The sequence below is a fragment of the Centrocercus urophasianus genome, unplaced genomic scaffold, assembly GCF_019232065.1.
Source record: "Centrocercus urophasianus isolate 14NV4802_14NV808 unplaced genomic scaffold, USGS_Curo_1.0 seq_10, whole genome shotgun sequence".
Classification (NCBI taxonomy): domain Eukaryota; kingdom Metazoa; phylum Chordata; class Aves; order Galliformes; family Phasianidae; genus Centrocercus; species Centrocercus urophasianus.
In genome coordinates this window covers 29,112,742-29,134,928 of record NW_024884142.1, presented here as the reverse complement: position 1 = coordinate 29,134,928, position 22,187 = coordinate 29,112,742, and the positions used below count along the sequence as shown (strand labels likewise).

At 41.6% G+C, this 22,187-nt stretch overlaps 1 protein-coding gene across 1 annotated transcript in view; it reads left to right on the top strand.

Moving 5' to 3' along the window:
• Positions 1 to 10,093: 10,093 nt before the first annotated feature.
• UBE2J1 (ubiquitin conjugating enzyme E2 J1) overlaps positions 10,094 to 22,187 on the top strand; it is a 25,069-nt gene continuing 12,975 nt past the window's right edge. The window contains exons 1-4 of the mRNA XM_042830418.1: positions 10,094 to 10,232; positions 18,807 to 18,880; positions 20,412 to 20,543; positions 21,332 to 21,416. Coding sequence (XP_042686352.1) covers positions 10,202 to 10,232; positions 18,807 to 18,880; positions 20,412 to 20,543; positions 21,332 to 21,416 — 322 coding nt within the window. The 5' untranslated portion in view covers positions 10,094 to 10,201. The remainder of the gene's footprint in view (positions 10,233 to 18,806; positions 18,881 to 20,411; positions 20,544 to 21,331; positions 21,417 to 22,187) is intronic.

Below are 22,187 nucleotides of genomic sequence, written 5' to 3'. Positions count from 1 at the left end.
CTGCTGCTTAACACGCATGACTTATTTATCTTTCTGGAACAAATTGGCCATTTTGGCATGAATGTACTGAATACATGGGGAGTTCTTAGAAATAGGTGTAGGCTACTGGATGGATCTAGGCTCCAAGTCTCACTAGATCAGGAATGTAATTCTAGGAAGGTGAAAAATGTTGAGAATAAGTGTTGATCCTGGCAGCAGGGTGAAGGATAATCACTGTAGCTGTAACGAAAGCAGAGTGCTTCAGAAAGTGAAAGAGTTCAGTTTTGGTTCAGTTACCACCTGTTGTGTTAAGTGAGGGTGGCTTTTCAGACCAAGCCTTCAGTTAAGGCAAAGCTCTCTTCAGAGTTCACCACAGAAACGGTGGGTAAGAGCTGCCCTTCCATAGCCTTCCAAACTGGACTTTTATTGAAGGGCAGCCATAATTTTTGACCATTTAGTTGAGATCCACCATTGTGACTCAGCCTCAGTCTTTTTTCGCTTCATTCTTGTCAGGTATATGTGATTTTGTGAGATGAACAACACGTGCCAGCATGGATTCATTGTTGGACAAGGCATTAAGAAAAGCATCTGATCACACTGGTTATGGTATGAATACTAACTACTAAAGAATGTTGTTCCTTTATATTTGGCCTAAGATCTGTGCAGTCATGCGTACCCTTTTTCTTAGAGAGACTATCAAGTTAATTAAGCTATTCATTTACCATGAAGTTCCCTCCTGAATTTGACATCAACTGTAATGCATAATGTAGTGAAGGTGACTTTGGCTAATAAAAATAATCAAATTGGATATTATCAGAGAGAGCATAATTTTCATCAGTTTTATTACGCTTCAAATATATTTAACATTCAAGGTTAAAATGCATTCATTAGACTCTTTAAATTTGATGTTTCTCAGTTTAGGCAATAACTTGCATGTAGCATTTTTGGGTAATCGCTTTCTATTCAGTTTCCCAGGTTTTCACATATAGCTGAAGTGATTAAGCACTGAGGCATGCATGGGCTTGTCTTATTTGAAGAACAACTTTTTTCCAATCTCTTGCATTTTCTTTTTAAATTTCATTCAGACTCTAGTTTTTATCTGAAAGGGAGGAAATACCCCATATGCTACAAGAACTAATTCTGACAAAGCAGTGTAGAGAGATAAAGAAAATACAACGCCAAAGAACACTTAGAATTGATGCAATAAGTCCTGAGTAGTACGATGCCTCCAAAATAGGTAGTCTGTTTGCCATTTTTATGTATCATCACAGTTGCCTGAACATGGGAGGGGCTGTTGCAGATCTAGCAATCTTGAAAACAGTTTTAGAATAAACCCAAACCAATTCAGTATCCCACTGAACTTTTGAAGTTAGGAGCTGAATGTCTTTAAAATATCAATTCCAAAAACTTACAGTTGAGGTCCACACAGAAGAGTCAAAATGCATCCCTGAACACACACTGGAAACTGGTTATTTAAAATTACACAACCACAGAATGGTTTGGGTTGGAAGAGACCTCAAAGATCATCTGGTTCCACTCCCCTACCGTGGGTAGAGTTGCCAACTGCTAGATTAAGCACTAAATCATGTTTCCCCTGAGCCCCATCCAACCTGGACTCGAACACCTCCAGGGATGGGGCATCCACAACCTCTCTGGGCAACCTGTGCCAGCACCTCACCTCTCTGTGGAAAAACTTTCCCCCGCCATCTAATCAAAATCTCCTCTCCTTTAGTTTAAGACCATTCCCCCTTGTCCTACCACCCATGTAAAAAGTTGATTCCACCTGTATTTGTAATTGCCCCTTAAATACTGGAAGGCCACAATGAAGTCTCCCTGGAGCCCCGTCCAGACTGAATAAGCTGAGCTCCCTCAGCCTGACTGTGTAGAAGAGGTGTTCAGTCCTCTGATTATCATCGTTGCCCTTAAAATTATGCGATATTGGAGTGTCTTCTTAAAAGTAAATGGCTACAAGTGTACTGTGCGTTAGCATGGAGATGAAAGCAACAGAATACTTGGGTCAAGCACAATTCAAATGCATCATTTGAGACCTCGTTTTTTGTGATGGAACATTTTTTTCTCATTAAAAATACTTTGTTTTCTTGCATGTAAAACTGCAGTACTGTGATGAAGTCTTAATTCATGTTATCAAAGCACTGCAGTGATTTCTTTCAAGGAATTTTTTGAATAGTATATTATTTCCAAAATCACTGACCTATAAACCTTCTCCAATTTTACACATCATCAGTTGAAGCTGAAGAATTAAAGCAAATAAGCCTAGAGGTAATGACACACAGCAGTGTTTGCTTAAATGACATATATTGCTCCTTGCAGTAATCATTGAGAATTTGTCTTAAATTGAATGTTAGAGTTTTTCTATTTTCCTCTTGAATGATATGCATAACATCCAAAATGATTTTTGATGCTCCAGGTTTATCAGTGTCCTGTTCTGTGGAGAACAAGGTTGTTGACACCAAAATTTTCCTATTTTGATTCTAAGTATTTGTTGACAGCTACATATGAATTTACTTAATTACAGACAAACACATGGACTTTCCCCATTTCAGCTGTGTGAGAAATGAAAAATAACCCAGCTTTAGCTGTGAAATGCTTTTTTTAAATACTTTTGTTTCTGGGTGTTTGGGTTTTGTTCTGTTGGGTTTTTGGGTTTTTTTTGGTTTTTTTTTTTTTTGAAGATTCTTAATGGATTGTTTCTTTTCATTTGTTCTCTCCCTGATATTTTCTGCAGTATTTTTCTGATTGTGCTTTCTCTGTTAATGATTCATCATAGAAAGGTCAGGCAGCCAGTCCTTGTCTGCCTATTCTCTTTGACTTCTAGGCATTAAGATCTATACATTATATCTTGAGCAAAAAACTGCTGAAAAAATATTGAATAAAAGAAGAAATCTAAGTTGTATATCATCCATGAAGTAACATCCTTAAAATACGTTTATGTAATCTTGAAATATTTGCACACCATACAAGCATATCTTCATATTTAAGTTATAGTTGATGCTGGCAGTCACATTTTAAGCATATCTCAGTTGGCTCCAGAACATATTTTAAAAGGAAACTTTTGTGTAGATAAAGGTGTCTGGAAAAAAAAAATGTTGTTACGCAACAGTGTGTTAAGCTGTCTCTTGGGCAAAACTAATGTATCTTTGATAAGGAAAGGAAATACTCTATTAAATATATTTCTTAATAACATTGATAAGGGCTGCTACCACAGTATCACCTGTTTCAGAATTGCTGAATACCATAAGAAAAAAAATCCTTCTTTTTTTTCTTTCCACCCCCTTGCCCAATTAAATATGCACTAGCCTAAATTGAGAAGGTTTGGGATTACTGTCAAAAAACACTTTGTAGATGGTGCAAACATGATAGACAGAAGAATAAAAGAATAGCCTGGCCTAGCCATAGTGTACAGTCCAGAGCACTTTATAGCATATTCCAAATGTGTTTCTCACAAAATGCTGGCCAGGAAATGACACAGGCTCATCACGACAGGATGTACCTTAAACTACACAAAGGTGGATGAGCACCATATGGTCCACATAGCAGTGCTACAGAACTACATTACAGGGCAGTATCAGAGCTGCCTTAGTTATGGCAGTATTTACCTTTTGTTTTCAGTGAGAGAGTTTTACTGTCCACTCAGTGCAGTCCAAAATGCATTCTGGCTTCTGCTGACCTAAAAGGTAGTGTTGATTCAAACATAAATCAGAGATGAACACACTGCAATTGGGAATCTGTTTCCAAATCAAGAGGGCTTTGATGTTCTGAAGCCTCTACTCAACACAGGCAGACAAGCAGCCTAGCTACTTCTAAGAGGAACTCAGCCTGTCAATGAAAGGGTTATAAGTTGTGGGGATTGCATCAATTCCCTGAGAATGCAAACATCAGAGAGTGCTGCAGTCCCAACTTACTTCCTTGTTAAAATCCTTCACTATCATGCCCCACTATCAGCCCCACTATCAGCTTTGCACTGGTATCCCTTAGGAGTCCAGGAACCTGTGATACAATTACTACTTGTTCTGGAGTTGAATTGGTTGTTACTTTGATTTTCCCAATTCATGGTGCTCATGCCTATTTGCATCAGTTCTGGGGCTATTTTGATAATTATCAGAGCCATCTGAATGCAGGAAACATCATCTGTTCCAACTCCTTTTGTAAAACAACATATGCAGAGTACAGGAATGGGCTTTCCGTGTAAAGTTTCCAATAAGAACAAATCAGAAGGATGTCACCCTGTCCTATCAGCCAACATCTTCATCTCTTAATCCTGCACAGAGGGATTCAACCATACTCTGCTTTTCTGCAGCGCTTTTTTCACTGATCAGATTGTCCTCTGGTGAGCCAAATGGTCTGATCCACAAATTCCTTCTTTTTTAATACTCCCTTCACCGCTTCTTGAACTACTTTCAGTTGCCAGTGTGACATTCATCCCTGGTCTCACATTGTAACTGCTGACAGCAAACTCTGCGGTAGGGGAATGCCAGCAGTTCAACCTCCCCAATCCTGTTCCTTCAATAATTTTGTCTCATGTTTCAATTCCACATTTTTCTATCAGTAGAGCAGCAGGCAACATTCCAAGTTCTGCAATTCTTCATAAAGTCCATAATACAGAAGCTTCAGTGTTGGCTTTGAATTCTGTGTTCTTTCAACAGCTGATAAATGGCTGTCCTGCTTTTCCCACTGCACTCCTCCCCCAACACCCCCACCAACACTTCCTATTGCCATGCACTGAGTGTGTCTTTAAGGTGCTTTTTGGCACTGCATGTGGCCTTCAGCTACTGCCTCTTTCAGAACAGCACCAGTATCCTGTAAGTCTCCCATAGCCTCCATTTCTGCTCCATATGGATGCCATGCATACCTTAGGATACCTTCTGTGACATCAGGTGCATGTGTGTATTTCTACTAACCACCTGAGAGACTCCTGGGTGTCCCATACAGCTACACGAGGCTGCAAAGATGGCTGATAACTAAATACATCTTAGTTAATGACACAGTAAGCTTTAATCATCCTTACACTGATTGTAAAACACCTTTTGAGGAGTATAAAATAAGAACCTGCTCTTAAATCCTTTATTGGCTCTGCTGAGTCAGCAGTAGCTGTGTACAAGCAGCTGTACAAGCAGGTGCAGACAAGAAGTTCATGTTAGGATGAATGTTTCTGGAGTGGATGGGATATGAAGTCTGCTTGGTGGCAATCCAACAGGCATAATCCTGACTACTCTGTAATCATAAAGACAGGTGTTGCATTCCCACAAGGAAGCTTATGGGAGTAAGTTAAAACAAAAGGGCATCTGGAGCAATTCACATAATGAAAAAATGTAAAAAAAAAAAAAAAGAAAGTCACTCCCCGAAGAGGGAGGAGTGTGAAAAACTGGTTGTGTGGTAGGTGAAGGGATATACCTGGCATTTTATCCCTAAATAGTGGCATAGGAGCAAAATAATTTTAGATTGGAGCAATTCATAACTATTCTCCAACTATCCAGCTCTCTGCAGCTTTCAGGGTAAAGAAGATGCACCAGAGAAAATGTATTCCATTACTGTTGTCTGAAAAGCAGATTTGTTGCCCGGTTAGCAATGTCAATCATCACACACTCAGGAGAGATACTGCTTATTTATTTCAGGATTGCACAAGCCAGGGTGCTCAGTGATTTCCCACAGGTCAAGCACACACACAAAACTATCTGCTTGGTATTTATACACAAAAGTTACACAGTCAGTAACTTTCCAGTCTGTTCTCATGATGATGGGTTAGTAATTTTCATACAATTACAAGGATTCGTGGATCTTGTGTTTTCTTGCCAGGCTGGCAATGTCCTCCAGGTATCCAGATTAATTTTCCCTTCATGGACTACTGGCCCTGGGAAGTCCCTGGTTACGGAAATTAAGGATTTACTCTTCTTATACCTGATATAGTGGTAGCTCAGTTTGTTTAGAATTAGCCTTCAACATTATATGTAGTTCTAAAGATATAGTACGTAGATCAGTGAAGTCAGGAATTGCGAACAGCTGTCACTCAGCAGCTTTGGCTTCAACATACGCCTTCTCAGATTTATTCTGAACCAGGAAACCATGTGAACTATTAGAGTGAGGAGTGAGCCACGTGACTGGCATGATTCTTCTCATTATTTGGGGAAACAAAAAGGTGAAGTCAGTATGTCTTTATTCTGATGTCTTATAATGCAGGCTACTGCAACAAACTCAGCACCAATGATCCCAATCAAGCATTTGCTTGCATGAGTGGTTAAAGTGATCTGGTAGATGATTATTTTCTTCTCTTTTTCCATTTCTGAAATAATGCTAATTAAAAATCAGTTGGCAAAGCCACAAGTTTAATGAAGTAGTTGTTTTAGAACTAAATCTGATGAAAAGACAGTAATTGCTTTCCTTAGAAGTTCAGTGCATTGGAGCAATTATTACAGGGCATTCCGTTACACAGTGCTATGCTTGTTCTGTCTGTGAGGAGGAGGTGCACTTGTATCCAGATTTAACAGGTCTGAATTCACATAAAAGATTTTAAAAACTAGGACTGTATTAGTCATCAATGAACACAATAATGATTTCTCCCTCAGGTGAGTCATACTGGTTCTCACTGATAACACAGACATATTAATATTGTATTCTTTAATACCATTAGAGTTTAATTCTGTAGCCAACTGTCTGTACTGAAGGAGTAGCGTTGTAGATGAAGCAAACTGGTTTACATTTTGAGAACTTGAAAATCTGGAGTATGAATGATTTGTACAAAGAACTATTGTATTTTCCTCTAAGGTCTTAAACTTTCTTTAAAAGAAACAATTTGTAGCTGAACTTAAGAGAGCACACAAAGCAGAAAGGGATCTGGGGGTGCTGGTTGATGGCAAGTTGAATGTGAGTCAGCAGTGTACTCTGGTAGCCACGAGGGTTAACTGTACCCTGGGGACATCAGGCCCAGCACTGCCACTGGCTGAGGGAAGGGACCGACCCCCTACCCTGTGCTGTGCAGCCTCACCTTCAGCAATGGGTGTGGGTTGGGAATCAAAATATAAAGACATAAACTACCAGAGAGTGCCCAAAGGAGGGCTTTGAAGACAGTGAAGAGTTAGGAAGGGAAGGCATGTGAAGAGTAGCTGGATTTGTTCAGCCCTGAGATGAGGCTGAGTGGAGGCCTCATGGCCACTGCAGCTCCTCACAGGGAGAGGAGGGACAGCAGGACAGCCCTGAGCTCTGCTCTCTGTGACAGCCACAGGGCCCCAGGGCACAGCATGGAGCTGTGTCAGGGGAGGGCAGCTGGGGGCTAGGGAAAGGGGCTGCACCAGAGCGTGGTCAGGCCCCAAGCTACCGGACTTCAAGGAGTGTTTGGACAGCACTCTCAAACAGAGGGTTTGAATTCTGGGTGGTCCTGTGTGGAGCCGGGGGTTGGGTTCAGTGATTCTTGCAGGTCTCAGAATATTCTGTGATTCTATACGAAAAACACTCTGAACTGCCACATTATCTAACTTTCACAGTAGGCATGGCTGCAATTCAAGGATTATGCATGTTATCAGACCTTATAACTGTCATTAATTTTGCAATTTTTTTTTTTGCAATAGAAAGTCCTATTAGCTCCTTTGCTCTGAAGCATGGTGCCCATATCACAGTTGCTGTTTTCATCCAGAAGAAAAAAAAAATTAAAAAAAACAGTAGACCATGGCTGCAGGAAAATATTTAGAAACGTGAGCAAAATCACCTTCTCAGAAACCAGACATTAAAAAATATATATCTTAGATTATTTTTTTTAAGGTCAAACTGAAGGCACGCTTCACTGTAAGTGTCGAAAGTGACTATTATCGCTGCTTTGCAACCAGTTTGGTGAAGTTGTACAAAGTCTGCAGGATTTAATATTGCATTTAGCACATTATTAAATAAGGAAATCTGTGTTGTAGCTGTGTTCTGGCAAAATTTCAGTTTCTATATGCTTCAGCTGAGCATGTTTCATTTTCCACCAGGGTGGTAGATCATATGACAGGATACACAGCCAGAATGAAGTGCTGTTAATGTCTGGGATTTGACTGCAGTTTTGCCATTATATTTGGCATTTAAAAAAAAAAAAAAAAAGTTCTAGAACAAAATGGCCCCTCTGTGCAAAAAGTCTGAACAAAAGGGAGAATGAAAACACAAATAGGGCATTTGCAGTCACATGAAGGAAGGGGAGGCAAGCTGACTATTTTGGCAGCACTGACTATGCCCAGGCTGTGCAATGCTTGCTCCTATCTGTCACGTGCAGCTGGTGACAAGCAGCACTGGGAAAATAAGCCCCAGATTTCTGTCCATGCACACATTACAACACTGTCTCACAGGCATCAGTGGTTTCACAACTGAATCACCTGGCAGCGTTCATCGTCTGTAGCCTCAACTGTCAGTCAGGCAATGAGTCTGAAAGTAAAAGCAGTCTCTTACTGCTAGTTCTGCACAACTTCTTGTGGTTATCCAGCACCAGTACAGGCCATGAAGTAGCTTAATTAAATGGAGAAAACGTCCCTTCAGAGAATTTCTGTTACTCAACATTTATGTCTATTCAGTTTATTTTCAGTAGTATTTAGCTGCTATGTAGCTAATGTATATGCTTTTTTTAGCTAAAAACCCCAGTTTCATGTTAGTTACAGGTGCTTCCTCCTTGAGTTGTGTAAAATTACACTGTAAGTGCTGCCAGGTTCAAAACCAGAGCCCAGAAGAGAATGCTGAACTCTGTACTGCTCTTCATCATAAATATCACTCTTCTCAATTCATGCCATTATTCCAATGATCATATATTATTTGAGATACCTTCTATCAAAGTAGATCCCAGATTATTTTTTTTTTACATAGAATTTCACATTTCTGACTGCAAAATACTACCGTGCTGCTTCAGGGCAGGGCAAGATTTAGTCAGATCTCAAAGCCCTTCTCTCACTGCATGGCAAGGTGGCTTGGGCAAGTGAGGAAAGCTGAGACATAGCTGCTAAGAATGTCTGTAATGGTTTGTGAATGTGGCATCCAGTGCCTGCCGTCTCAGTATAAAAGTAACCAAGGCAAAATCCAGGTGAATTAAAGATCTAGAAACAAGAGTGTCGAGCTTGTGTTGTTAAAGACAAGCATGTAAAAGCTCTATTTTCTTGCATCTTCCAGTGAATTAATGGAAGACTGAAATTGCTGAGAACTTGACCACTTCAACTTGGTAGTCATTTCCTTAGTTTTAAATTGATGAAAGTGCTATCCCAAATGTATTGCGGCTGTTACCAGGCAGCAGAAAAGCCGATATTGTAAATGCAACCAAAAATTCCTTCAGCATTGTGACATGGAAAAAGGGATCTGATCTGTTTATCAAGTCAAGCTTCTGCTGGTAATTCATGCCTAAACCAATGGTCATAGGCATATGGCCCTATCTCAGTCTTGTGTGATCTTGAAAAGAAACAAGCATGATGCTACTACATCCTACAGCTCTGTTAACTGTTTTGGATGAGTTGTTTGTTTGGCAGCAGGGTGGAAAGCCAATGGTTTTCAAAGCACCCTGCTCTGGCTGTGAGGTCCCCAAGTTCCTTGTGCCATGACTGGCAGCTTGAGATGGAGAGGCATAATGGAGACACGCAAGGCCATGACCCAGCGGTTGGACTCCTTGCCTTGGCACAGTCCATTTCCACACCTCTCCTCTTTCCAGGCATGTGCTGTTCCGGAACACCTCCAACATTTTGCAGGAAAGAAGAGGGAACACTGCAAAGAAGGAATAGAGCGCAGTCCAGCCCCAGGCCTGGTAGCTTCGGCATAGCATCACTGCCATCCACGTACACTGGGAATGGTGGTCCTGCCCCGGCCCCCCGCATTCCACCAGCCAGGACTGAAGTGAGCCCGTTCCGCTCAGCCCAGGAGTAACAAGGACGGCACTCCGTTCCGAAGGCAGCCAAGCCCGTGGCTGTGTGAGCGGGTCCCCACGTATTCAGCCCGAGGCTGCCATCGACCTTCTTTCCCAACGGAATCACGCCCGCGGGCCGCTGCCACAGCGCCACTGGGCGCGGGCCGCCCGCAGCCAACAGCAGTGCAGCTCGGCCCTGCTAGCGGGGCGGCTCCGGGGGGCGGCGCCGGTACGGCAGGTGCCTCCCTCCGCCACGTCAGGGGAGTTTCCCGAGGCGAGGCGGGTCGAGCCGCGTCTTCTTCCTCCTCGGTTTCCCCCGGCCGCCACCACCGGAGACGCCGTGGAGGGAGAGTAGTGCCGGCTGCCATGGAGGCCCGCTACAACCTCAAGAGCCCGGGTAGGCCGCAGCAAGCCGCTCTTCGGGCCGCGGCTGGGCGGGAGGGAGCGGGCCGGGCTGGGGGGGCCGAGCGCTCGCCCAACAAAGGGCAGAACTGCGGCCCGGCCTCAGCGCCACTGGGGCGGCGAGGGCCGGCAAGGGGGGCGAGCGGCAGGGCGAGCCGGGCGGGTCCGGGCCGTGCTGCTGATGCCGGCTGCGCAAGGCGGGTCGGCCCGCGATGCTTGGAGACGCTGGAGCTCTCGTTGAGGGGAGTATCTCGGGGCGCCGTGTCTGTATGTGTCCACGCCTTTGTATTCTTTTTCGTGGTTGGTGGACGCGTAGGTTGGAACTGCTGCCTGCTGGTGTGCGAACGTGGCTGTGCCCGTGCTGTCAGGTGTTTGCTGGCTCCTCGGGCCTGCGGGTGGGGAGGGACGGGCGGTGATGTTAGCTAAGTCTGTGCAGTGAGGCTTTTTCATGAGCTGTTGTGTGCTGTTTTTATGTGCCACACCTACACGTGCGTGTATATGTGTGTTCAAGGGCTTCTGCAATAAAATTCTTGTGTTGCCAGCACCAGGCAGCATTTTGAGTCCTTAAACGAGGGTTTTCCTCAGGTGAGTCAAGGCCAGGCTGGATGTGGTTCTGGGCAGCCTGGTCTAGTGATTGCCTGCACATAGATGATCATTGTAGTCCTTTTCAATCCAGGCCATTCTATGATTCTGTGATGTCCTGAGAAACAGCACAGGAAGGGCAGAGAGGGATTCCCTTCCCAGCAAGGGCCCTGAGTCCAGGTGGGCTCCCTCCTGGGGCAGCGACCTGTCTGTGGCTGTGTGCCTCTGTGGCTTCTCCAGCAGAGCTTCTGGGACTGTGAGGGCTGGCTGCATTTCTGGGTCAATCATTGTCCTGCCCCTGTTGCTCCAGCCCAACTTTGGGCAGCAGGTGTTATCAACTTCATGTTACTGTGACTATACTGTCCTATTACCAGCATGGGGGGCGGGGAGAAACTTAGCATCGAGATGACTTGTGCTTTGCAAATGCAAATGACAGGCTTGTTCACAGAACATGTCTGTGTCTATTGCTAAATTATGTTTTCTTTTCTGTCTTTGTTCCTCACACCCAACTTACCTAACTGAGTAATGAGGAGCACAAAGCAAGTCATGTGCTCGTTATATTTTAAAATACCAGGAAGGTAGATTTCTGGTATGCTGCACATGTGTACTTCAAGGGCAGGCAAACATATTCACCAGTTCAGGTTTGCCACGTCACTGGAAGTAGTGGTGATGGTGTAACTTTGGGATCACCGGCAAATATTTGTGAAGCATTTTTCCACTCTCTTGTTTTCAAGTGAAAATTCTCTTTACTGACTTGATTTTCACTGCCTGTGCTGTTCTATTGCAAAACAAACCTCTTTCAGGAAAAATAAATGACTCATACAGTAGGTCGATATTGCTTCCCCAGATCAAACATGCTCTATAACATATGGCTGGTGAAAACCTGTTAAAGATTTGCTTTAAATCACTTGTTTCAGAAGCCAATAATGCAGTAAATCTTCCTATAAAAATATGAGCAGAAGATATTAAATACCAAAAAGAAATTCCAAGTAAATACTGTTTCTTCAACTGTTTTTACCCATTAACATGAGTTAATTATTTTTACACAAAGCACTTAGTCTGGCACTTCTTTCTGCTGAGCAAGTAGATGGGCACGTTCGATTATTTAATATTTCTATGTTTTACAATTTTCTTTTGTTGTGTTTAAATGTGCAGTGTAAACGGAGTGCTTTTTTTTTTTTTTTTTTTTTTACAATTGCCATTCAACTGAAGATGGAAGTGTACAATGCTCTAATTTTAAGACTGCTGTAATTAATGTAAGTGTACTGAAATACTTGATAACGAATCCACCATGTTTCCTATTTCCAGTAATGAGAAACGTGAGTTGGTACTGGGGCCTGTCCTTTTCAGTGTCTTTATTGATAACTTGGATGAGGACGTTGAGTGCACCCTCAGTAAGTTTGCAGATGATGACAAGCTGGCAGAGAGTGTTAATCTGCTTGTGTGAAGGAAGGCCCTACAGAGGGCCTATCTGGACAGGCTGGATAGCTGGGCTGAAGTCTGTAGGATGAGGTTTAACAAGACCAAGATCTGGATCCTGCACTTTGCCCTCAAGAACCCTAGGCAGTGCTACAGGCTTGAGGCAGAGTGGCTGGAAGACTTTGTAGAGAAAACAGACCTGGTAGTATTGGTTGGCGCTTAACTGAACACGAGCCAGCAGTGTGCCCAGATGGCCAAGAAAGCCAATGGCATCCTGGCTTGTATCAGAAGCAGTTTGCCAGCAGGAGCAGGGAAGTGATCATCTCTCTGCACTCAGCTCTGGTGAGGCCGCACCTCAAGTACTGTGTCCAGTTTTTGGCCCTTCCCAACAAAGACTTTGGGGCCCTGAAGTGTGTTTGGAGAAGGGCAACAAAGCTGTGAGAGCTCTGGAGCACAAGGCTTACAGGAGTGGCTGAGGGAACTGGGGCTGTTTCCTCTGAAGGAGGCTCAGGGGAGACCTTATTGCTCACTAAAACTACCTAAAGGGAGGTTGTGGCAAAGCGGGTGTCAGCCTCTTCTCCTATGTACCTAGTGACGGCACAAGAGGGAATGGCCTCAAGTTGCACCAGGGAAGATTCACGATGAATATTAGGGAAATTTTCTTCTCTGAAAGAGCAATCAAGTGCTGCACAGGGAAGTGGTGGAGTCACCATCTCTGGAGGTGTTCAAGGAACATTTAGATGTGTGCTTGGGGACATGGTTTAGTGGTAAATGTTGGTGACAGGTGGAAGGCTGGACTGGATATCTTGGAAGTCTTTTCCAACTTTGGTGATTCTATGATTCTGTGATTCTTATAACTGTTTTGTACCAGCACGAAAGGCTTTGCCTGTTGAAATCTGCTTCTGCATGAGCAAACTCTGGTTCCAGATGCTGACTTCTGTCTGCTCAATAGTTGTAAAGAGGGCAAATACTACTTACAAAGATTAGGAAAAGTTTATTTAAAAGTGATAGCAGACTTCTTAAAAAATTGTTTGCAATTAGAGAAGAACATGTTTTAAATAAGAAAATTTGATTGAAAGAAACTTGTTCTTTTGTTGCTCTTAAGCCAAATTCTGCTGTAAAGCCGTGATATGAGCTGAAGTTCTTCAGTGATGCTACATGGGCACTATTTCTGTGAGTAGGTGCGTTACACTGGACTTGTGATGAGGATCAGCTGGTCTTTCTGGTGCCCTTTTTTTTTTTTCTTTTTATGCTTTCATATAGCTCAAACTAAGAGTACTGTTGCTGCACACCTTTGTCCCAGTGTCGAGCAGGGCAATGCCACAGGTGCTTCAGCAACTCCCATTCAGCCACAGCGGTGCATGGAAGTGCTGTCTGGGCTTGGCTGATGAGTGAAGCTGCTGCTGGCCATTGTCACCTGTCCTCTCTAGGGGTGAGGATGTGTGGAGCAGCCACCTGAAACTGCCCCTCACATAATCAATGAATGTGATTATTATTATTATTTTTTTTTTAAATTCTTCCCCAAAGGATCATTAATGTATGAAAGAAGAAAATTTACCACTCTGTGCTTCACACTTCTTTGTATTGCCTCAGTAAGGCAAAGCCTATTAAGCTTTTGCTTCATATTTTTATTTCTGTTCTTGGCACTTCTAAAAGGACAAGCTGCTTTCTGTCTTGAAATTTCAAAATGGATTAGGCAGTGTATGTCAGCCTGCTACCATATGGCTGATAAACTGCTCCTGTTAGTAGTAAAGCTCAGCGCACTGAAACACAGACCTCATCCTCTCTGTGCTTAGAGAACATCTCTGTTTCTGAAATTTGACAGCTACTTGCAATAAGCACTTTAGCTTTTTTTTTTAATCTTTATTTTTGCTTTTTCCCTAAATGTTGTGTCCCTCAGCCTGCTGCAAGGTCAGATGTCAAACCTTGCAGCCACTCTCATGCAGTGACAGGATTCCTTGGCCTCTTATTTCTCATGGGACATCACCAGTCTTAGGAGCAGGTATTAGCACAGACACATACACAGAACTGTGACCACCTGCTTAGTGGCTCACGTGGAACCTGCCAACAACAGTGGTGGTTTTATTAGAGTTGTTTCCTTTTAGCAGGGCTTCTTATGTAGAGACGTACTGATGTGGGCCTGAGGGGCTGCGAACAGCAATGGAGTGAGGCATGGAGTACATGTCCTGCATTTGCTGGATGCATGGGGAGCATAATATGCCTAGATGGTGATCCTCTTAGCTGTCGTCTTTAATTCATTTACTGCAGGGTGAAGAAATGCTTTCCTACAATCTATACTTTTCTCTCCGCTCTGTACTTCTATGCAAGTAAGGAAGCATTTCATGCCACCAAGTGTATGTTAGTTCTCTGTTACTAAAAAACAGTCAATAGAAAGTAAAGGAAACAGGTTGAATAGATGTTAAAAACTCGAGGCAGGCTGAAGATGTTGTTTGGTCTTAATGTATCCAACAAGCACCTTACCCTTGATAAGCTTTATCCTACTTTGTGTTGATTGAACAGTTGCTTTGAAATGTAGCTCCCTGTTCTGAGGGAAACAGAGTGAAGGTGTGTTGCTCCCGAGGGTTAGAAGGCTCAATAAAAGCCTTCCTGTTTTTTTTTGTTTTTTCCCCTCTCAGTTCTCAATAGTCTGTATGAGTGCAGGAGTCATGTGGGTCTTGGGAGAGGATGGCAGTGAGGCCCCAGAGATGGAAAGCAACTGTCAAACTGAATTTTAAAATAAAAGCAATTTTGGAACCTGTGGCTGCCCCAGATATTAGGATTCTGCAATTGCATGTTTTGGTTCTGTAAGATTTTTTTGTTGTTATCTCAAAAGATGCCCATCAGTGGCTTAAAGACTGGGGTGATTGGAACCTTCATCTATCTTCTCGACATATGATTTTTGGGTGGATATGACTGGGATGTGAACTTGTCTTGCAAAAAAAAAAAAAAAAGTATCTCAGTCCTCTAAGGAAATTGTAAATGTGGTCTCAGTTCAGAATTGAGTGACTGTGAACAGCTGTGTAAATTTTATAAAAATATGGTCAATTTTTTTTTTTTTTTTAAAGATGTACAAAAAATATAAAGGAATTTTTAAAAAATCTGGTTGAAGGCATATTTTAATTTAGTGATAAGAAAAGTGAGGCTAAAAATGAATAGACAGGAAGAATGGAGAGGTGGAGCACAAAAGCTTTAGCCATGTGCTGCTTAGCTGTAAGTTTGGCAATAGTCTTATTGCTAGAGTAGTTACCACCAGGTACCTGGTTGTAGAGCAGAACATGCTGTTCTGCAGGTTACTTTCCTGACCCCTATCCACCCTGTTTATTGTTTTAATTACTGTGATTGCATGCAATGGACAGATTTTAAGCTGTCCAGGAAAATCACATCTGCAGTGATCAACCCACAGATACCTGGTGCCAGTGAAGGTCACACACAGTTATATGTTAGGCTCCCTGTGTGTAGTTCTTATAAACCAGTCTCTAGGAGTATAATGCAACTTGAAAAAGTACAGTTCTCCATGTAAGAGAGCTGTAATTGAAAGTGTTTGATAACTCAACTTGAGGGTTGAGGCTGCACTGCTGTGGGCTTTGCACCATGAGCTGCCTCACTGATGCCCTTGTCGTGGAGCTCTGCGCTGCTACTTGGTGTGGATGTTAGGGCAGGCCTTTAGGAAGCTGGTAGCGATGTATGAGGCTTTGGTTTTCTGAGTGTTAGTCTGGGCTTCCCGTGAGCGAAAGTGTCACCTTCCTTATGCTGCAGTCAGTCTCTTTGTTACGGGTTATTTGCATTAATATAACGCTCTTATCTTATCAGCTCGTTGGATTGCAATGCAAAGTGTTCATTGGTTATGCAAAAATGAACTGAAATCCCTTGTTAAATACAGAAGACTGGTATCAAAACAAGGCCCTGTCTGGCTACATACAATTGCTTTATTTTCAGGCTATCTTTATATTCATGATAGACCTTATTTTTAGAAACCTGTTAATATTTTACTAAGACAAATACCACAGGTGTTCAAATTCCATCACAAGCAATAATATTTACATTTAGGAAGTTGATCATTTACATTTTCTTTGTACAGTGTTTTCCTGAGCTCCTAGGTGCAGAGTTATCTAAATTGAGCACAGTAGCAGGAGGACACGAATAGAACTTCAGGCATGGTCCAAGACAAACTGCAGGATGAATTATTCGTAATAAGAAGTAGGATTTAACTAAAATACTTTTTGAATAGAAATAAACCTACTGGTCATACGTGTGTCCATCACACAGATTTTGCTTGTTAACAGTGATATTCCTCCCCACAAGAGTTAGCGATACTTCTGGACTTGGTAACAGTTTGCAGTTCTTTGTATTGAATGAATCCAAATTGTTCTCATTTTTTCAGAATTGCCATTGCCAGGTACTCAGATGAGTCAGTGTGACTTTTTTTTTCTTCCTTTTTTTGAGTGGGTTGAAATGCCATGTTTCACATCAAGATTCTTTTAAACCAACTTTGGACAAGTGTCATGCACTTGTTGCTAGCAGACTGCAGGAATTACTTTCATTTTTTCCACTGTAGTTAACTGTAGCTAAAGGAGGGACTGTTTATGTATTCTGCAGCTGTACTTAATGAAGTCAGGGCTTTTGAAAAACACTGAATCCTATGCTATCAGGATGAACCCTGTCAGTCAAGCCTGATCTCCTCTACCTGTCAGCGTACCTGTCACATGTGGAAGTACATATACTGCTTTTTCTGAAAACATACTACCTTGTTTAATATCAAAAACTTCTTACAAGCAATTTATCTTTGATATAGAAAAGCTAAGCAGTATATTTTGGTGTGTTTCATGTGCCAAGAGTGGAATAGGATTTTGTATTCTTTCAGTATGTGTTTTGTAGGCTTATATCTATAGTTTGACTTTTGTTTAAAAAAATATCTTAAACTTCTTGTGTTGAAATTCTGTCTAAGAGGAGCCTAGCTGCTTGTTCTCCGTGCCTGGCAGCTGGCTGGGTTCATTCCTGGTGCAAATCCCTGTGTTCCTGTGCTGCAGGCATGCGGGCTGCTCCTGGTGGGACAGGCCCAAAGTGCTGCTGTGTGTGTCCAGAGCCCTCCTTTTAGGCTAGGTCCAAACTAACTTTGTTTGTTGAAGCTTTGGTAGGCTTTGTTAGGTTCATTTTTCAGATTCTTCACGGTTTTACTTGGTAGGATTTGTTCCACTGCAGAGTGGGTGACCTCGGGAGCTCTGTGAGGAGTTGCCAGTATTTCCTGCTGCAGCAGAGAGCTCCCGTGGAGCATGTTTGCTTTCTGGACTGAATTAATTTTGTCCTGTTTATAATTATCAGGAAGTGTAAAGAAGGAAAAAAGCTCCTTACTGTAAATTGAAATTAAAATAGTGGGGAGGTCAGAGTAGCTTCCTTCATAGCATTGTAGAAGCAAGGCAGGTCACAGAGTTGGGTGGTGTAAATCCAGGAATTGTGCTTTACTCGCAGTGTTTTCAAAAGCTGTGGTAAAAGGGAACTTGGGCAGTATTTTTCTTTCCGTGGATATAATTACGTGAGTGGGAGAGACATCCATGGCTTGAACTGGCCGCAGCTGATGGAGTAGGGCATCCTGTTGCCATTATATCCTCTTAAGGGGGTAACTGATATTGCTAGATTGTTGGTTTTTTGTTTTTGTTTTTTTTTGAGTAACAGGAGGTAGTAATGACTTCCTTTTTAATCTTGCACATGAGGTGACATCCTTCAGTTTCTTGTCTGTCATTCCTGTGTTCACTCTGCTTTTTGGATTGGCTGGGCCTATTGGGAGTTATTGCGTGATGCTCATGAGAGCACCTGGCTGGGCAAGCACTGAAAACAAAAATTACTGAAGGGGAAGGAAGAAAGTGATGCAAAGAGAGATGTGCTGGTTGTTTTGAAAAGAAGGATAGAGAGTAACTGTGAAGGCTGTGCTGAAATTAGAAGAATATCATTGTGTCCATGTTTGTTAGTAAGTTTAGATTACAGGGAACTGGGCCAATTTTTTGGCTGGGTGAATGTGTTTTCTAATATGATACAAACACAGATCTCCTTGTGCTGCTGTTGTGCTGGCTTCTCTCGGGTCTTACTTTGATCTCCTTTGGATTGATTAAGGAGCTAATCACGTAATGATCATAAGAGGTGTCAGGTTAAAGATTTCCAGCAGTTGTTCAAAGGTGAATATATACCTCTTATGGTAAAATACTAGGATTGGTAGTCTCTTACATCTTGTCTTTGAAAACTGGGACTTGGTTAATGATACTTGTTTTTTCTCTTAGTCTTTGACGAAGTTAATAATGCAACGCTATTTTAATTCTGCTGCTAAGGCTTTCTTTTGAGAAACTTTGTGACCATGCAACGTTTTTTATAACTCTGTGCTTGAATGAGTCATTTAAAAGATTTATTCAGCGTGAGCAATTTATTTTGTATCTTGGGTTATTAACTTAGTGAAAAAGCTGTGATGTGTTAGAAGTATTAGTTAGCTGAAAGGAGCTCTTTCCAAAGTGTTTACGTATGTTTGTGTGCAGTATGTGTTAATTTTTCTTTATTTTCATGTTTCGTGCTTTCTTTCTTTCAGCTGTCAAACGTTTGATGAAAGAGGCTGCAGAACTGAAGGATCCTACAGATCATTATCATGCACAGCCTTTGGAGGTTTGTTTCCCCATGCGCTTGCAGCAGCATGTAATAAAGCTCTGTAGTATATGCTATAAGTCCTCTATATACCTTTAAACGTGCATATTTAAATAGCAGCAAACTATCTTAAAGTAAATTCAGTTCTTCAGATGTTTTGGAAAGCAAGAGCAGAATTCTATATTTAATAGTACTGTGGGCTGAGATTTTTAGTGAAAGTACACAATAATAGTGTTTTCATATTCTGTGTAGTTCTGTCACATGGGTACAATATGTTTATTCCCCCTTCTCTTCCCTGAGACTATTAAGTTTAATTAAGCTTTTTTACAGTAATCAAAAATTAGTGTTACCACCACTATTTTCATCCCAAATCCAGAACATGGCATCACACGAGGGTTTTGAGTTGAAAGGATGGTGGAATTCTGGTGCTTAGAAGCATAAAAAGAAACACGTTCTGATTTTTCTGGAATAATCACAAAAATAAAAGTTATGTTTTGCTCAGTTTGGGGAATTGATTTGACTGCTTTCAGAAATATGTAGCATATTAAACATGCTTGTAGCTGGTAGCATGTTTCTGTTTTAGTACTGACTAACCTTGGTCTGTACCTCGTTTTCTTCTTTCTGAGGTGAGACGTAAGGTTTAGCTCATGCAATTACTTGTAATTGAAATGATAACTTTATTTTGCGGTTTGAAAAGTGACTCATTAAGAAGTGAACAATGGTATGTGAGAAGAAATGCTGGAAATGTTGACAGCTCCCTTCCTTGGGAAAAGCTGTAGCAAGATGAGCAGTCACAGGCATGTGATACCTATGTTCAGCTTTAGTTAGGAGACCTTATTCACCAACAGCAAGCTTCATTGGACTGCAGTGTTAATAGTAGGACTCGTCTTGTTTTTGTCCGAGGAATCATGAGCATCAGGATGTCTAAAGCACGAAGCCAAACTCAGAGCTCCCCAAAATAATGCTTAAGAAGAAGTTATTTCCTTGTCCAATGAAAATATTCTGAAATTCAAACTCTGTGTATTGCAGTAAGGCAGGATAGTGGTGAGTCTGTGGAAAAACAAATGAGGATGGGAATTCTCAGGAACTTGCATCAGATCCCTGTGTTGCCCTGGCACAGAGGAGATCTTGACGTAGGAGTCTGTGATTAATGTTCTTACTTGAAGAGAGCCCTCCAGTTCTGTTATAATAGTCTGAATAAACTATTATTCAGTGGGGCAAAGACTGAGTTTTCCCATATTTGACTCTTATATTCCACATGTCAGGAAATAAAACTGTTCTAATAATAGGCATAGATAGAGTTGAAGACCTTGAATGATACATTTGAATTTTCCAACTAAGTCATATGGTAAGAAAATTACCAGGGAAGCTACTTCATTTATCCTTTTCAGTGAAGTCTTAGTATACTGTTGGTTATCTTAATCTCTATCTGATTTTTTTTTTCTTCTTTTAAAACTTGCCATTCATTATTAGAACAGAGGCTAAAGAAATGATGATTACATGTCAACTTCCTTGACACGTTTTTCTTTTTCCTTTGCTGTGGGTATTTTAGGATAATCTTTTTGAATGGCACTTTACTGTGAGAGGTCCTCCAGATTCAGATTTTGATGGAGGAATATATCACGGACGAATAGTGCTTCCACCTGAATATCCCATGAAACCACCAAGCATTATTTTGCTGACGGTAAGAATATGTACTAGTTTTTCATTTTTTTTACATGTTCATTTTTACCTTGGATATCTGAGAGAAAGATTCCTGTCACCTAAGTTAACATTATCTTTTATAAGACAGGGGGCATAGTACAATTAATGCTCCCAGTCTAGTGACAGAAGTCTTTCAAAGTTACTTTGGTATTCTGTGGTTAGATGGAGTTTTGTGTCTACAAGAGGAAGGCTTCCCCGAGACTAATTGCTTATATGGATGTCTAATCTTTCTGTTGTCTCTGTGGGTCATAGAACAAGAGAGAAATTATGGTTGGAAATGACCATGAAAATCACCTTGTCCATTTGTCAGCCTGCCACCACTGTGCACAAGGCCAGGCTGGATGGAGCTTTGAGCAACCTGGCCTGGTGGGAGATGTCCCTGCCCATAGCAGGGGGTTGGAGTTATGTGAACTTACATGATCTACGTGGTCTCTGTTAACGTGTGTAAAGCACACCTATGATATGGGTGAAGGCTGTGTTTCTGTGTAATTTCATAGAGCCATAGATTTTCAGACTCTCCACACGTGTGTGGTTTACAGGAGCAACAGGCAAGCCATCATGGCACACTGGGATGTATCAGGTAGGGGTCTCTTTGAGTATGAATGAAGGGAGTTGGCAGACTTCTTTGTTGGGAAGGCTGAATGCCATATTTGTGAGGTTGGTAGTAATACAGTTACAAGTATTGTTTGCATATGGATTTATGATAATCTTAATAACTTGTTTTCTTTGTACAAAATAACCATGTTTTATTATATCCTTTCTTTAAAGGCTAATGGCAGGTTTGAAGTGGGGAAGAAAATTTGCTTAAGCATCTCAGGGCATCATCCTGAAACATGGCAGCCTTCATGGAGTAGTAAGTAACAAATTATTTGAAAATCATCTTTACACTTGAAAAATCTTACAAAGAACACTACAGTGGCACCTCATTAATATCTTTCTTGATCCTTGGACTAATTCTTAGTATGCATGCCAAAACTCCTCTCATGTGCTTCCCTGAATTCTGAGAAACTCTGGAATTGCTGCACGCTGAGGAGTGAGCAGGAAAAAAAACCTCTTTTCATGGTTTTGTGTGCATTACTTTATTTATTTGCATTGGTTTGTTTGACAAAACCTGACTGAATTACAAAGCAGTTCTGCTAGTATCAAGATTTTTTATTTATTTATTATGACATTAGGAGAATAAATGGGAATTGCATTGATACTGCAAATATTAAGCAGAACAGAAAGATCACCTTCCTAGCACTGAGTAAGAATATGAGATGCAATTTCTGCTGCTTGTGTTCTACCCCATGCAAACACACTCATGCTCTTAAATGTACTTTATTTTTGCCAGAAGCAGCGTGTGTGGGAAAATGAATAGAGCTCATAGTGGAAGGGGAGGCAGATTTTTGAGGGAGCAAAAGAATGCGAGAGTTGTAGAAATGTGAAGTTGTGAAAGAGGGACGCAGGGAGATTTGGAAACTATGGTCAATAAACACAAGCTGAAAAGATTGAGAAACTGAGGAGTATTGATAAGCTGTTGATGCTTGTGCATCCAAATAAAAATTCTCAGACTTGTTGAGATATTCTTAGCTTTTAAAAATCATTCTCACATAAATATTTTAAATTCCATTATTTCACTCCC